The sequence below is a fragment of the Curcuma longa genome, chromosome 17 (genome assembly GCF_044706935.1).
Source record: "Curcuma longa cultivar G26 ecotype Majalengka, Jawa Barat chromosome 17, ITB_CL_G26_1.1, whole genome shotgun sequence".
NCBI classification, from domain to species: Eukaryota; Viridiplantae; Streptophyta; class Magnoliopsida; order Zingiberales; family Zingiberaceae; genus Curcuma; species Curcuma longa.
Genome location: NC_133877.1, coordinates 1,414,797 through 1,428,119, shown reverse-complemented (window position 1 = coordinate 1,428,119; position 13,323 = coordinate 1,414,797). Strand labels below are relative to the sequence as shown.

Below are 13,323 nucleotides of genomic sequence, written 5' to 3'. Positions count from 1 at the left end.
TTGCTCATTAACACCCAAGGGGTGTTATAACACTCTCATTAACAGAGCATTGGAGATATGCTCTTATATAAATGTATATAATCAGACATTCTAGTAGAGTACGGATAAGATTTTATCAAATCCGTCTTTATATTCAAATTCAAAAGTTTTCATATTTGATTATCTAATTATTTAATCAGATCTAAAAATTTTCCATACTCTACTCCATTAGATTCAGATATATGATTCACCATCGAATTTAGATGAAATTAACATCTCTTATACAATATATAATGATTTCTTTCTTTTTTTTTTGTTTAAATTAATTTTCGGAGACTTTTGTCTCTTATAGGCTCTTATACAAGAATTCTACAAGGATATCATCGTCTATCCAGGGATTCCAGGCGAAAGGATGAATCACTGGAGGGACTGATTGCATGCCAATTATAAGATTATAGAACACTTTCCTATTTTTATTCTCAGTTTAAACAACAATCCAAGCCAATAACCAACACCATTATTTCCTGTCCTGTTTTTTTTTTTTAAGAAAAATCTGAAACCACAAAAGCAATATCGATTCCTGCAGTCTAATCAATTATTATTGCATCCATTCGACTCCTGCCCAGATGCTGAAAGGGTGGATGTCCCAGTCTCCATCAATCTCCATCGGAAGAAAGCTGCTCTCCCCACCACGAAAGCCACCAAGCTGGTAGGGCGAAGCAGGGAAAAACTGCTCCTCCACGGGGTCAAAGGAAGGCGCAATCCGCCCCACCAATTCCTCCAGATCTCCTTCAAGTTTCAGCGCCGCCGCACTCTGTTCCTGGTCGTGTTGTATTGGGCCGCGAGCGCCGCACTGCTCCTCCCCCCTTGGCTGCTCGAGGCAAGTGTGGTCGTCCTGGTACGTGACGTCGTAGACCGACGGGTCGTCGTCCGATCGCTGCACCTGCTTCTTCGCCGGGCAACCGTGCGAGGCCCGTTGAGCGCACCGGAAATAGGCCCTGCGGCGAGAAGAGCCCGTCAGAATCGTTTTGATCGGATGAGATCGACTGCAGTATTGTACTGAAATTGTAACTGTAGTGACTGACTGACCTTGGATATTTGGCTCCGAGGATCTCTTTCTGACCGTACTTCCTCCAGGTGAAGCCATCGTCGTCCCCCGGGACTTTCACTCCGCCGGCCACCGAGCTCAGCCTCACCTGGCACCTCCAAGAGCGCAGCGACTTCCTGCAAATTAAATCAGAATCCTTCATCGTCGGTCGGCTTCATGATGCATGTGGGTCAGTACAACTGCGTGCATGCGAAGCACAAGCACGTACCTTCTCCTGGGCGTCTCGGCGTGAGGTCCCAGGGCGAGCGAGGAGCAGGGTGGCCGATCGTGACCAGCGTTGAGGCAGAAGGATTCAGCCATGAGAATTGAGTTGTGGATGGAGGAAGCGATCCTGGGCGTTAGAGCTCTGCAGAGGTCAAGGCCATGCAGATTTAACTCCAGCTGCTCGAGCAGCTTCTTGGCTTGGTTAAGCTCCGCGAGCAGAGCAGCGCAGGCATTGGCCTCCATGGACGCAGCTGTCGAGAAGCAGGGGAATGGATCGGCTCCAGTTTCCGGCTCTGTGGTGTAGTAGAAGATCGATCGAAGTGCTCCCCGAGCGAGTTATATAAGGAAGATGATCGGCGATGAAGCAGCGCGTGGGAATTCAACGGCGAGGGATTTGTCAGACAAAACGAGTCGCGGGGACGCGAAGTGGAGTATGATTTTGCACATGGAAATTGTGCACGTGGAAATTGCTGGGAAGGTGACGAGAATTCACAAATATATGAAATTGTACGCCCTCAATTGCAAAATGCCACTGTCACTGTCAGTCAGATAGTCAGAAACGGTGGTCGAGCGTTTCAGGAAGTATGACGTCAAGATGACGATTTCATGTTTTTTACTACCAACAAAAGCAAAAGCTAAGGCCGCTTCGGAGTACCCGGTTGGTGCTATTTCGAGAATCGTGTCTGGCATAACTCACCAAATCCAATAACGGCAGCAAAACACGCACACACGCACTTCTTTATGTCTACATAAGGAAACTGGGTAGGTGCAGCGAACGCTGCTGCGCAGGGACGAAAAAGGAAAAGCATCGACGGCTGCGGGGCCACGTGGGGCCATCTAGATACGGCGGATGAACAAGAATATCAAACTTTATACGAACTGGTCGAACTCTTGTTCACAACACTTCACAATAATAATCACCAACTCAATTTTAAATATCAAAATTATTATAATATAAAATAATTAATTCTTTCTTTCTTTCTTTCAAATTATTTTAGAAATGATATTTTTTTAAGTAATGTTGATCATCCTAAGTGGTAATACTTTTGACAACAATATTTTACTAGTATTTGATCATTTTAATTAAATTAAAATAATTTTAATTAGTAAATTTGAACATGTTATATATAATAATAATAATAGAATAAAAGTATTTTAAAATATAAAATATCTATTTAATATTTTTTAATACGTCACCTTATTTTTTTTCATTGCAAAAATTAAAAAACATCCTTTTTTTATTATCAAATTAAAGAGGTTTTTCTTTTTTAATCAAAAGGCTTGTTTTTTTTAATCACATGAAGTCTCTTTTTTTAGTTTCAATCAAAAGATGTTTCTCGCGTATCAATAACTCATATATAATTATCTAAATGTCATCTTCGATAAAAGATAGAATCTACTACTTCAGCGGCTCTATACGATCAGTCTCACGATCCTCTATGAGGAAGTAAATCGAAAAGACGGAGGAAGATATTATTTCAATTTCATTAAGATTCAAATCCTTATCCACTTATACAACTCTGTTACGTCGTAACTAACTCGATAATACCTCAAGGGCATCTAATTGTCCTCTAATATATTATTTTTACATCATTATCTGTTGCCATCCAATCTCATGCATTAAATAGGAATAAGACAAGTTCAAGTGGCATAGCTATGAATTATATTTATTATAATATTATAATCATTATAATTTAATAGTTGCTTTAATAGTTATAATAGTTAAAATGTCAATATTATTGAATAAAATATATTTATATTATAGTAATTATGATTTTTTAAATTATTATAATATAAATATTATAGAATAAGATAAATTTATTGTTGAACAGATTAAATTCATTTGACATGTATTTAATGCAGCCGACAGGATAGGTAGTTCAATCATTTATTGCGACGTACGTTTGATTAAAAGTAAAAAAGTGATGCGTCTTGATTCCGAAAATACGAGACGTACTGTTTTATTATTTTTTACCCGTGATCAAAATAATTTATCGTCCTTTATGCCAGCCTGGCGCACAGTCGGCTATCCAATCACTACAGGGGTAGATAAGCAGGTTCATTTGCGGAATTGGATGGAATACAAACATTTACCTCCTCCGTCATCTAACGGACGGAGAGTCGAAGGACGACGACGAACCGTTGAGATGTGAAGTTAAGTTTCCATTAACAACAATAATTGGAGCGGATCCTCACGGTACAAAATATTTTAAATACTATAGACTATTTACGAATTTTGGTCAAAATATTTGATTTATTATTGTATTCTTTTGTCTCATCTTGAATCTAACTATGAACTTATAAATAGATTGAAATATTAAAATTAAAATATCAAACTTATATATATATTAAAAACAATCGACTGGGCATGTAGTCATTCAACGTGCGTACACATGCAGGAGACTCACGCCTGAACTTTGTCGACCACCATGACCCCATGCCCATCAAAGAACAATTATCATTCTTCTGCGATATCGTCACTTAGGGTTTATTGATATGCTCATGAACAAAAAGCAATAAACCAAAAAGCATCAATTCCTGCAGTCTAATTCACATTATTGCATCCATTCAACTCCTGCCCAGATGCTGTCGGGGTCGATCTCCCAGTCGAACTCCATCGGAAGCAAACTGCTCTCTGCGCCATCAAAGCCCCCAAAGTTGTTCGGCGAAGCACAGAAAAACTGCTCCTCGGCGGGCTCAAAGGAAGGCGAAATCTGCCCCACGAACTCCTCCTCTCCTTCAGGTTTCAGCGCCGCCGCACTCTGTTCCTGGTCGTGCTGCATTGCACCGCGAGCGCCGCCCTGCTCCTCCTCCCTTGGCTGCTCGAGGCAAGTGTGGACGTCGTCGTAGGTGACATCGTAGACTGACGGGTCGTCGTCCGATCGCTGCACCTGCTTCTTCGCCGGGCAACCGTGCGAGGCTCGATGAGCGCACCGGAAATAGGACCTGCGGCGAGAAGAGCTCGTCAGAATGGTTTTGGTCGAGTGAGATCGACTGTACTGTGACTGTAGTGACTGACTGACCTTGGATATTTGGCTCCGAGGATCTTTTTCTGACCGTACTTCCTCCAGGCGAAGCCGTCGTCGTCCCCCGGGACTTTCACTCCGCCGGCCACCGAGCTCAGCCTCACCTGGCACCTCCAAGAGCGCAGCGACTTCCTGCAAATTAAATCAGAATCCTTCATCATCGTCGACCAGCTTCATGATGCATGTGGGTCAGTACTGCGTGCATGCGAAGCACGTACCTTCTCCTGGACGTTTCGGCGCGAGGTCGCAAGGCGACCGAGGAACACGGAGGCCGATCGTGGCCGGCGTTGGTTCCGAAGGGTTCGGACGATTCGGCCATGAGAATTGAGTTGTGGATGGAGGAGGCGATCCTGGGCGTTAGAGTCTTGCAGTTGCAGAGGTCACGCGGGTTGAACTGTAGCTGCCTGACCAGCTCCATGGCTTGGTTAAGCTCGGCGAGCAGAGCAGCGCGGGCACTGGCCTCCATGGACGCAGCTGTCAAGAAGCAGGGGAATGGATCAACTCCAGTTTCTGGCGCTGTGTTGTAGTAGAAGATCGATCGACGTGCTTCCCGAGCTAGTTATATAGCGCACGAAGAGGGAGATGATCGGCTATGAAGAAGCGCGTGGGGATTGAAATGCGAGGGAGTCGTCAGCTCGCAGCACGGGGGAAATTGCGGGGAAGTCCGACGAGAACTTGGGCAGTTCGCTAATATTGGAAAATTGCAAGCCTTCAATTGCAAAATGCCACCGGCGGTCAGACACTCAGAGAACTCCTAAATATCTCTTTTTTATTTGTAATTTTTATGTTTTTTTAAATAAATAATTTCTAAATGAATTCTTGAATCCGCTTTTAAAAATTATAATTTTAAATCTCAAAATATTAACATTAGTTACTACTTCTGAATTTAATGATTTTAAAAATTATGGATGTAATTTTCTTAACTTCTTAATTTTTTTCTTAAAAAAATATTTTTGCGGCCGTTGGCTGCGCTAATTGGATTATTGATTGGTTGGGTGGGTCCATTTCCATGATTATTTTTAAACGCGACCTCGTTTTCAGTGGGCACGTATTATAATACGTAGAATGTTTTTTTAATAATTATGATGTAAAGTAAAATTGCTCGTCACGTGCTGCCAAAGCTCACATGCCGTGTGGGAACAAAAGTCCACCTCCACTCTGGAATGCATCAATTCGTCTTAAATTCGTCCTGTGATGGGGCGGAACAAATCCATGTTTCCCGATTTACTTTTAATATATGATTGTGAAACTAAACAAGATCGTTAAAGTGATAAATTTCATCTTTTATAGAAGAAAATTTTTTAATTTATCAAACTGTCTTATCTTAATGATAAATATAAAAATATATATTATCTAAAATTTTGAATTTGAGTCTTTTTAGTAATATATAACTATTGATTGAACTGTTATTTAGATAATAGACTCTTATCAACCTAATAATATTCATACTTTTTAAAAAAATCTATTAGTGAGTTTTTTAATATTGGGCCGTTTTGATAATGGAGCCGATCATTATAAAAAATTTATCCAATATAATTTTAATCCTTAGAGCATAGTGAAATTGATTATGATGGAACAGATTTATAAAAGATGACATGAAAGTATGCTTGGCCATCCCCTTCCAGGCTTCGATAGATAAAGTTAATATGAAAGGACAAAAATAATATGACGTCATGGCCAGTTCGCTAAAATGCCACTAGCTCTTCTTTTGTAAAAAAGTGGAATCCACCACCTTAACGACCCCACACAGTCGGCCCCACAACCATTTGTGAGGAGGTAAATTGAGAAACTGTAGTTGATCACGACGCAGGAGAATATTACCGCTAAAATGCAACTAGCGGTCAGACACACAGTCACTCACATAACTCCTAAATATCTCCTCTTTATTTATAATTTTTATATTTTTTTAAATAAATAATTTCTAAATGAATTCTTGAATCCACTTTTAAAAATTATAATTTTAAATCTCAAAATATTAACATTAGTTACTAGTTCTGAATTTAATGATTTTAAAAATTATGAATGTAATTTTCTTAATTTCTTTTTTTCTTTAAAGAATATTTTTGCGGCCGTTGGCTGGGCCAATTGGATTATTGACTGATTGGGTGGGTCCATTTCCATGATTATTTTTAAAAAGCAATAATACATTACATGAAAAATATAGTATGAAAATATAATATAACACACTTCATGCAGTGAATCACACATCTATGCAATAAAGTGTATCATGTTGTGTTTTCATGCTACATTTTCATATAGCATATCATTTTTTATTTTTAAGCACGACCTAGGATATAGGGTATGGATTATAATAAGTAGAATGTTTTTTTAATAATTATGATGTAAAGTAAAATTGCAATTTATATTCAAAATGTATAAAAATATACTTTTTTTATCATCGAAATATGCTAATCAATCCATATTTTGATGGATTGAAATTTTTTTAATCTAATATAATTTAACACCGATTGCGAGTTAGACGGATTTATAAAAAAGCAAAGTATAAAAAATTCATATTTTTTAATTATTTTATTTATAGTACGATATTTTGGATAGTCATCCATTCCTAATAGAATTATGAAACACGGAAATTAATTAGGAACATAATTAGAATTACGGTAGAAATTAATTTCGTTTGATTTTTAAGTTTAAATAAAAATTTATTTTTGTTAGTACAGATGGAATCAAAATATCTCCACAATGATATAATATTTTCCACTTTGAGCCTAAGTCCTCATGGCTTTGTTCTTGGGCTCTCCCCAAAAGGCCTTATATCTTGGGCTCTCCCCAAAACACCTCATACCAATGGAGATACTTTACATCCTTTTAATCCCATGATCATTTCCATGTACTTTAGATGTGGAACTATGTTTACTTTTTGCCCCTCGGTCCACCCGACCTACTAGGACTTCCCACCTAGTCGGAACTAAGATTTTTTTTTGCCCCTCGATCTACTAGGACTTCCCACCTAGTCGCAACTATAGGACTTTTTGCCTCTCGGTCCACCCGACCTACTAGGACTTCTCACCTGGTATCTGGTCCTCTTGATTCAGACACGGGAGCACCAACTTCTTTTATTTAAGGTTCAAATCACATGGTTAGATCTGGATCATGGCTCATCCGGCGGTTAGTCCGGTGAAGAGCGGTCTCGCTCTGATACCATTTGTTGGTACTGATGGAATCAAAATATCTCTACAATGGTATGATATTTGTCCACTTTGGACCTAAGTCCTCATGATTTTGTTCTTGGGCTCTCCCCAAAAGGTCTCATACCAATGAAGATACTTTCCATCCTTTTAATTCCATGATCTTTTTCATGTATTTTAAATGTGAGACTATGTTTGCACCCTTGTAACCTAATAATTTTTTCTCACTGTTTTTAATTTTTAATTTTTTAACTTAAATTTATGCTCGGGAAAAATGAACCGGACTTGAAATTTTATTATGATGGCCTCAGCTCTATCCAAATTGGAAGAACATGATTAAAAAGTTAAAATAAATAAAGATAAAAATTTATAGATCTAAAGTATGATCAGAATATCATTTTTGAAAACAAAAATTTAAGAATAACAAATAAATTTTATAAAAACAATTAAACACACGTATCGCGAGCTATGCTGTCTGGAAACGGCAGATTCATGTCCGTCCCCGTTTCCGAAACGTTGAGAAACGTTTCCATACGCCGAAACTTACCAGAAACGGCCGGTCTCCCCTTCACCGACTCATCCTCGTCCGCCTCCTCATACTCATCGACATCCTCCTCTCTCCCATGCCCGAGGAAAGCTTCCTCCTACCAGCCCTTAGACTTCTAAAGGCTTATACATGCCTTTATTTTTCTATTCCACTGAATTGAATCCCCACTTTTGAAGGAAATCCATATTCTGGTCTTCGTGATCATCGTGGTAGAGGGTGAGTTTGGTCGTGAACAAAACAATATCGAAAGCCGGAACCGGAAACTTGAGTAGAGGGGGAGAAGGGCTCGGGAAAATCGATACCAGATCAGCAGGAGCAGTAGCATCAGAGGGGGGAACGGAGACGGAGCCGTCGCCGACGCTGCCGCTGCCAACGAAGAAGGATTAGGTCGCCGGAGACTGCCTTCCGTCTTGGCACCGGCGGCCAACCCTCGCGTGCGACGCTGGAGAAGAAGAACAGGGAGGCGGACGACGCGATCGGGAGATGGAGAAAAAGAGAATCGCTGATTTGGGAAATGCGGGAGATGGGAGAAAAGGACAATCGGGATTAGGGACATGTCATATCTTCTTAACGGATCAAATGGTGAAGATCCAATACCATTATCCAATAAATTATAAATCCAATATCCTTTAACCATTAATCCTTAAGTAATTTGGGTTGCTCTTAGGCTCAAGTTAATTGGTTTTTAATTGGGCTTATTGGAAGAAGCGCGGTCGGAAGATTGGAAGAAGCGCGGTTGGAAGATGAGGTCTCGACGTTTCCAAAATGTGGAAAACTTCAACTATTGCCGTTTCCCGTTTCCGTTTTCGCGTTTCTCGTTTCCCGTCTCCAAATTTCCAGACAGCATAGATCGCGAGTCGAGGAAGTTTAATCGAATTTGTTTTCCAATATTGACAAATCAAACACTCAAATCTATTTAATTTATTTTCCTTCGCGATGATGCATCTGCATCTAGACTAACTACGGTGGCATTTGTGACGTCATGGCCATGTAGATCGATGACGTCATTCCATCCCAGAAAGTTCAGTACTGGTGACACTATGCTTCGACAGCTAAAGTTAATATGAAAGGACAAAAATAGTATGGAGATCTGAATTTCATTTATATCACATGAACACTATTTTGTTTTTCATTTTATAACTTTGATTATTTTTTTATAAAAAAATGATGTGCGAAGGATTTTTTTTTCATAGGATTTTGTTATGTAGTCACATAACTACGGCTACTAAAAAAAGATGAATGTGAAACTCCATCAAAGAACTATCATTCTTGAGTCATGTCATTTAGGGTTCGTTGGCATGCTCATCATGAACTAAAAGCAAGTCAAAAAATTGAAAAAGAAGATGAATGTGAAACCTATGATGTGGTCTTCCGATCTAGAAGATTGGGACATACCTCGTGTAGAACCGTTGAGAATTTAGTGAAGTTTGGGAAAGGCAGATCAGAGTGTGTTGTGGGGTATGTCAATGTTGGGTTGTAGCATATGTAGGTGTTCATGTTTGAGATCTGACTTCTACATTGACGGAGTTGTATGAAGCCAACAAGCAGTTAGAGAAGACAGTGTCCTTAATTGTAGAGCTTCAAAGAGGAGAAAAAGTGTTAGAATGGAGGTCGGAGGTCGGGAGTGCTTTGACTCAGCTATTCCGACGCCAAAGTAAATCCGTCGATCGGAAGTCGAAAAAAAGAATAAGAAATGCAAAAAATTGGAGTACAGTGTGTAAATACCTAAGCTGCGGGAAGCGGAGTTCTTTTATAAAGTCATCTATAAAGATGTCACATCGAAGGTAAAGAAAATATCCCATCATGATAAGAGAGGGTTTCATTATCATGCTTAGTACGGTAAAAAGTTATGTTGTATTAAGGCTGCGTTTGTTTCCGGAGACAGGGACACAAATACAGAGACAGAAATAGGATTTCTGTCTCCGCCCCCGTTTGATTTTGAGAGACAGAGACAGAAATAGAATTTTTGTCTCCGTCTCAGACAGAATTTCTGTTCACTATCAAACTGGGGACACTGAAATGGAGACGGAGACAGAATTTCTACTCATCTCCGCTTCCGGCACCGTCACGCCGTCGTCCGGTCACCGCCGACGAAGACCATTGTAAATGCGTCCCTGTCTCTACTGTCTCTGTATTTCTGTATTTCTGTCTCTGTATTTCTGTATTTCTTAAACCAAACGCAGCCTAAGTGTGGTGGGTAATCTATCGTTAAGAACTTTACTATTGCACATATCGCTTAGGCGGCTATGAGTGAGAGAAGTAGGACGGGTGGAGTAAAGTTACTTAATTGGACAAGAGTACGAACCTTGCGAGACTATGCCTACTAAGGAGTTGACCTTTATTTGGGACGTCACGATGTCGATTGGGCATGGAGCCAATCGGACGTGGAGTCAATCAAGCGTGGAGTCGATCGGACATGGAGTTTGTCGGGAATGAAGCCAATTGGGCACGGAATCAATTGGGCATGGAGCCAATTGGGCATGAAGTCAGCCAGGGATGGAGTCTATTGAGAGTGGAGCAGGCCGGACACATTCGATGTGTTATCTCCACATGAATAAACTTTGACTTTCCTATAATAGTAGGTTTTAGAGAGTTACAAGAAGGATCCTTACTTCAGCAAAAGGTAAAATCTGCTACTCCGGCCTCACACGGTCGCCTTTACGGCCATCTGTGAGGGGTAAATCGAGAAAATACAGTTGACCATAACAGAGGAGGTATTGTCTTGACTCGACTCTTATCCATTTCAGTAATTTTATTCCGTTGTAATTAACTCAATTATGTCTCAGAGACAAGAAGGATCCTTACACTTGTTGAGTTGTTGCGTGCGTTCTCTTGTTATGCTTGGAGATGCCATATCTTTGTCAAACATGAGAGATACATGATGCATCTTGATTGTCTCCATCCATATCTTTTTTTCATTTAAATATATTTAAGGAGACTTATGTCTCCCTTGACAGGGCGGTAATAAATATCCTAAAGTAAGTTTGATATTTAATTAGGTAAGAGTTTGAATATGTTTATTCCATACATCAGATCAATTAAATTAAAAAAGTTTATTAATATTAATTAATTGAGATTGTGAATTAGGATCATTAATAAAAATTTTATTAATTCCTGCCGTCTAATTCACATTATTGCATCCATTCAACTCCTGCCCAGACGCTGTCAGGGTCGACGATCTCCCATTCGAACTCCATCGGAAGCAAACTGCTCTCTGCTCCATCAAAGCCCCCAAACTGGTACGGCGAAGCACAGAAAAACTGCTCCTCCACGGGCGCAAAGGAAGGCGAAATCTTCCCCACGAACTCTTCCTCTCCTTCAGGTTTCAGCGCCGCCGCACTATGTTCCTGGTCGTGCTGCATCGCACCGTGTGCGCCGCCCTGCTCCTCCTCCCTTGGCTGCTCGATGCAAGTGTGGTCCTCGTGGTAGGTGACGTCGTAGACCGACGGGTCGTCGTCCGATCGCTGCACCTGCTTCTTTGCGGGGCAGCCCTGCGAGGTCCGATGAGTGCACCGGAAATAGGCCCTGCGGCGAGAAGAGCTCGTCAGAATGGTTTTGGTTGAGTGAGATCGACTGCAGTACTGTACTGTGACTGTAGTGACTGACTGACCTTGGATATTTGGCTCCGAGGATCTCTTTCTGACCGTACTTCCTCCAGGTGAAGCCGTCGTCGTCCCCTGGGACTTTCCCTCCGCCAGCCCCCGAGCTCAGCCTCACCTGGCACCTCCAAGAGCGCAGCGACTTCCTGCAAATTAAATCAGAATCCTTCATCGTCGGTCGGCTTCATGATGCGTGTGGGTCAGTACAACTGCGTGCACGCGAAGCACGTACCTTCTCCTGGGCGTCTCGGCGTGAGGTCGCAGGGCGAGCGAGGAGCAGGGTGGCCGATCGTGGCCAGCGTTGAGGCAGAAGGATTCAGCCATGAGAATTGAGTTGTGGATGGAGGAAGCGATCCTGGGCGTTAGAGCTTTGCAGAGGTCAAGGCCCTGCAGATTTAACTCCAGCTGCTTGAGCAGCTTCTCGGCTTGGTTGAGCTCCGCGAGCAGAGCAGCGCAGGCATTGGCCTCCATGGACGCAGCTGTCGAGAAGCAGGGGAATGGATCGGCTCCAGTTTCCGGCTCTGTGGTGTAGTAGAAGATCGATCGAAGTGCTCCCCGAGCGAGTTATATAAGGAAGATGATCGGCGATGAAGCAGCGCGTGGGAATTCAACGGCGAGGGATTTGTCAGACAAAACGAGTCGCTGGTACGCGAAGTGGAGGATGATTTTTGAAAAGGGAAATTGCTGGGAACTGGACGAGAATTCACTGAAATTGGAAATTAAGCAATTAAGCCCTCAATTATTGCAAAATGCCACTCCCTATTTCTTTATAAAAAGGTCCAAAAGACAAAAAATATATATTTTATTCGATTAATTTTATATTTTCTAAAAAAGTAATTTCCATTTTTATTCGGCTGTTGAGTGGGTCCATGTTACTATTTTTAAGCACGAGCTCAGGAGCAGCATGGGGCAAGATGCCACGTGGAACGACAGTATCTGATTCCGAGCCGTCGCTGTCATTTGGCTAATCATTCGTTGCCAAATATGTAGGATAGTTTTTTTATTAAAAAATATCAAGAGAGTGTTTCATTTATTTTATTCTGAAAAAAAAATTATTTTAGTATTATTGTAGTAAAATTATTTTTTATGTATTATTTATTATATTTAACACTGTTATAACTTTTACCTTTATTAATCTTCGACTCCGACTCTGAAATTTACTACACACGGACGGAATGTTACGTCAATTTTTAAGTCTAGGATCGACGAAAGCAAAACGGCGCTTCGGGAGCACCCAGTTGGTGCTATTTCGAGAATCGTGTACCGCATAATTCACCCGATCCAATAACGGCAGCAAAACGCGCGCGCGCGCACGTGTTTTTTATGTCTACATTAGGAAACTGGGAAAATGCAGCGAACGCTACTGCGCATGGAAAAAAAAGGAAAATCATCGACGACTACGTGACCACGTAGGGCCATGTAGATTCTAGCGACGGCGCATGAACAAGAATATCAAACTTGATCGAGACACGATATACCAATTTGTCGAACTCTTGTTCATAACCCTTCAACTAATCACACTTAACATCAATGGCTAGCTCATTGGTATGAATGCATTTGAATTAGCTGTTATCGATTTTTATATGTCATTGGTCATTGAGTTTGAGTGAGTCCTCGGGGTAATGGTGTCGCGGTAGGACATCCAAGTTGTCACTCAGGCATCTGCGATTCGATCCTCAACTATGACGTATTTACAGGGATTTTACTTTAAATA

General features: G+C 41.0%; 3 protein-coding genes across 3 annotated transcripts; all 3 read right to left on the bottom strand.

Annotated features, from left to right (window-relative positions):
* Positions 1–420: 420 nt before the first annotated feature.
* Positions 421–1,584, bottom strand: LOC141811956 (transcription factor WRKY19-like). Its single transcript, XM_074700041.1, has 3 exons — positions 1,296–1,584; positions 1,069–1,203; positions 421–977 (listed from the first exon to the last, which is right to left on the bottom strand). Exons 1-3 carry the CDS (start codon positions 1,532–1,534, stop codon positions 578–580), a joined length of 774 nt encoding a protein of 257 aa, XP_074556142.1. The 5' UTR covers positions 1,535–1,584; the 3' UTR covers positions 421–577.
* A 2,262-nt stretch (positions 1,585–3,846) lies between these two features.
* On the bottom strand, positions 3,847–4,783 carry LOC141848232 (transcription factor WRKY19-like). Its single transcript, XM_074736292.1, has 3 exons — positions 4,514–4,783; positions 4,315–4,469; positions 3,847–4,237 (listed from the first exon to the last, which is right to left on the bottom strand). The coding sequence occupies exons 1-3, from the start codon at positions 4,781–4,783 to the stop codon at positions 3,847–3,849; spliced, it is 816 nt and encodes a 271-aa protein (XP_074592393.1).
* Positions 4,784–11,053: 6,270 nt separating this feature from the next.
* On the bottom strand, positions 11,054–12,129 carry LOC141811672 (transcription factor WRKY19-like). The gene is made up of 3 exons (XM_074699702.1): positions 11,842–12,129; positions 11,621–11,755; positions 11,054–11,535 (listed from the first exon to the last, which is right to left on the bottom strand). Exons 1-3 carry the CDS (start codon positions 12,078–12,080, stop codon positions 11,142–11,144), a joined length of 768 nt encoding a protein of 255 aa, XP_074555803.1. The 5' UTR covers positions 12,081–12,129; the 3' UTR covers positions 11,054–11,141.
* Between the last annotated feature and the right edge of the window lie 1,194 nt (positions 12,130–13,323).

Bases quoted from the DNA above. Each gene is read 5' to 3' on its own strand.
- LOC141811956 (XM_074700041.1), bottom strand. From the start codon at position 1,534: ATGGAGGCCAATGCCTGCGCTGCTCTGCTCGCGGAGCTTAACCAAGCC. The intron at 1,204-1,295 runs GTACGTGCTTGT...TTTAATTTGCAG, and splicing joins GCCGAGACGCCCAGGAGAAG to GAAGTCGCTGCGCTCTTGGA. The intron at 978-1,068 runs GTCAGTCAGTCA...TTCTCGCCGCAG, and splicing joins CTCGGAGCCAAATATCCAAG to GGCCTATTTCCGGTGCGCTC.
- LOC141848232 (XM_074736292.1), bottom strand. From the start codon at position 4,783: ATGGAGGCCAGTGCCCGCGCTGCTCTGCTCGCCGAGCTTAACCAAGCC. The intron at 4,470-4,513 runs GTACTGACCCAC...ACGATGATGAAG, and splicing joins ACGTGCTTCGCATGCACGCA to GATTCTGATTTAATTTGCAG. The intron at 4,238-4,314 runs GTCAGTCAGTCA...TTCTCGCCGCAG, and splicing joins CTCGGAGCCAAATATCCAAG to GTCCTATTTCCGGTGCGCTC.
- LOC141811672 (XM_074699702.1), bottom strand. From the start codon at position 12,080: ATGGAGGCCAATGCCTGCGCTGCTCTGCTCGCGGAGCTCAACCAAGCC. The intron at 11,756-11,841 runs GTACGTGCTTCG...TTTAATTTGCAG, and splicing joins GCCGAGACGCCCAGGAGAAG to GAAGTCGCTGCGCTCTTGGA. The intron at 11,536-11,620 runs GTCAGTCAGTCA...TTCTCGCCGCAG, and splicing joins CTCGGAGCCAAATATCCAAG to GGCCTATTTCCGGTGCACTC.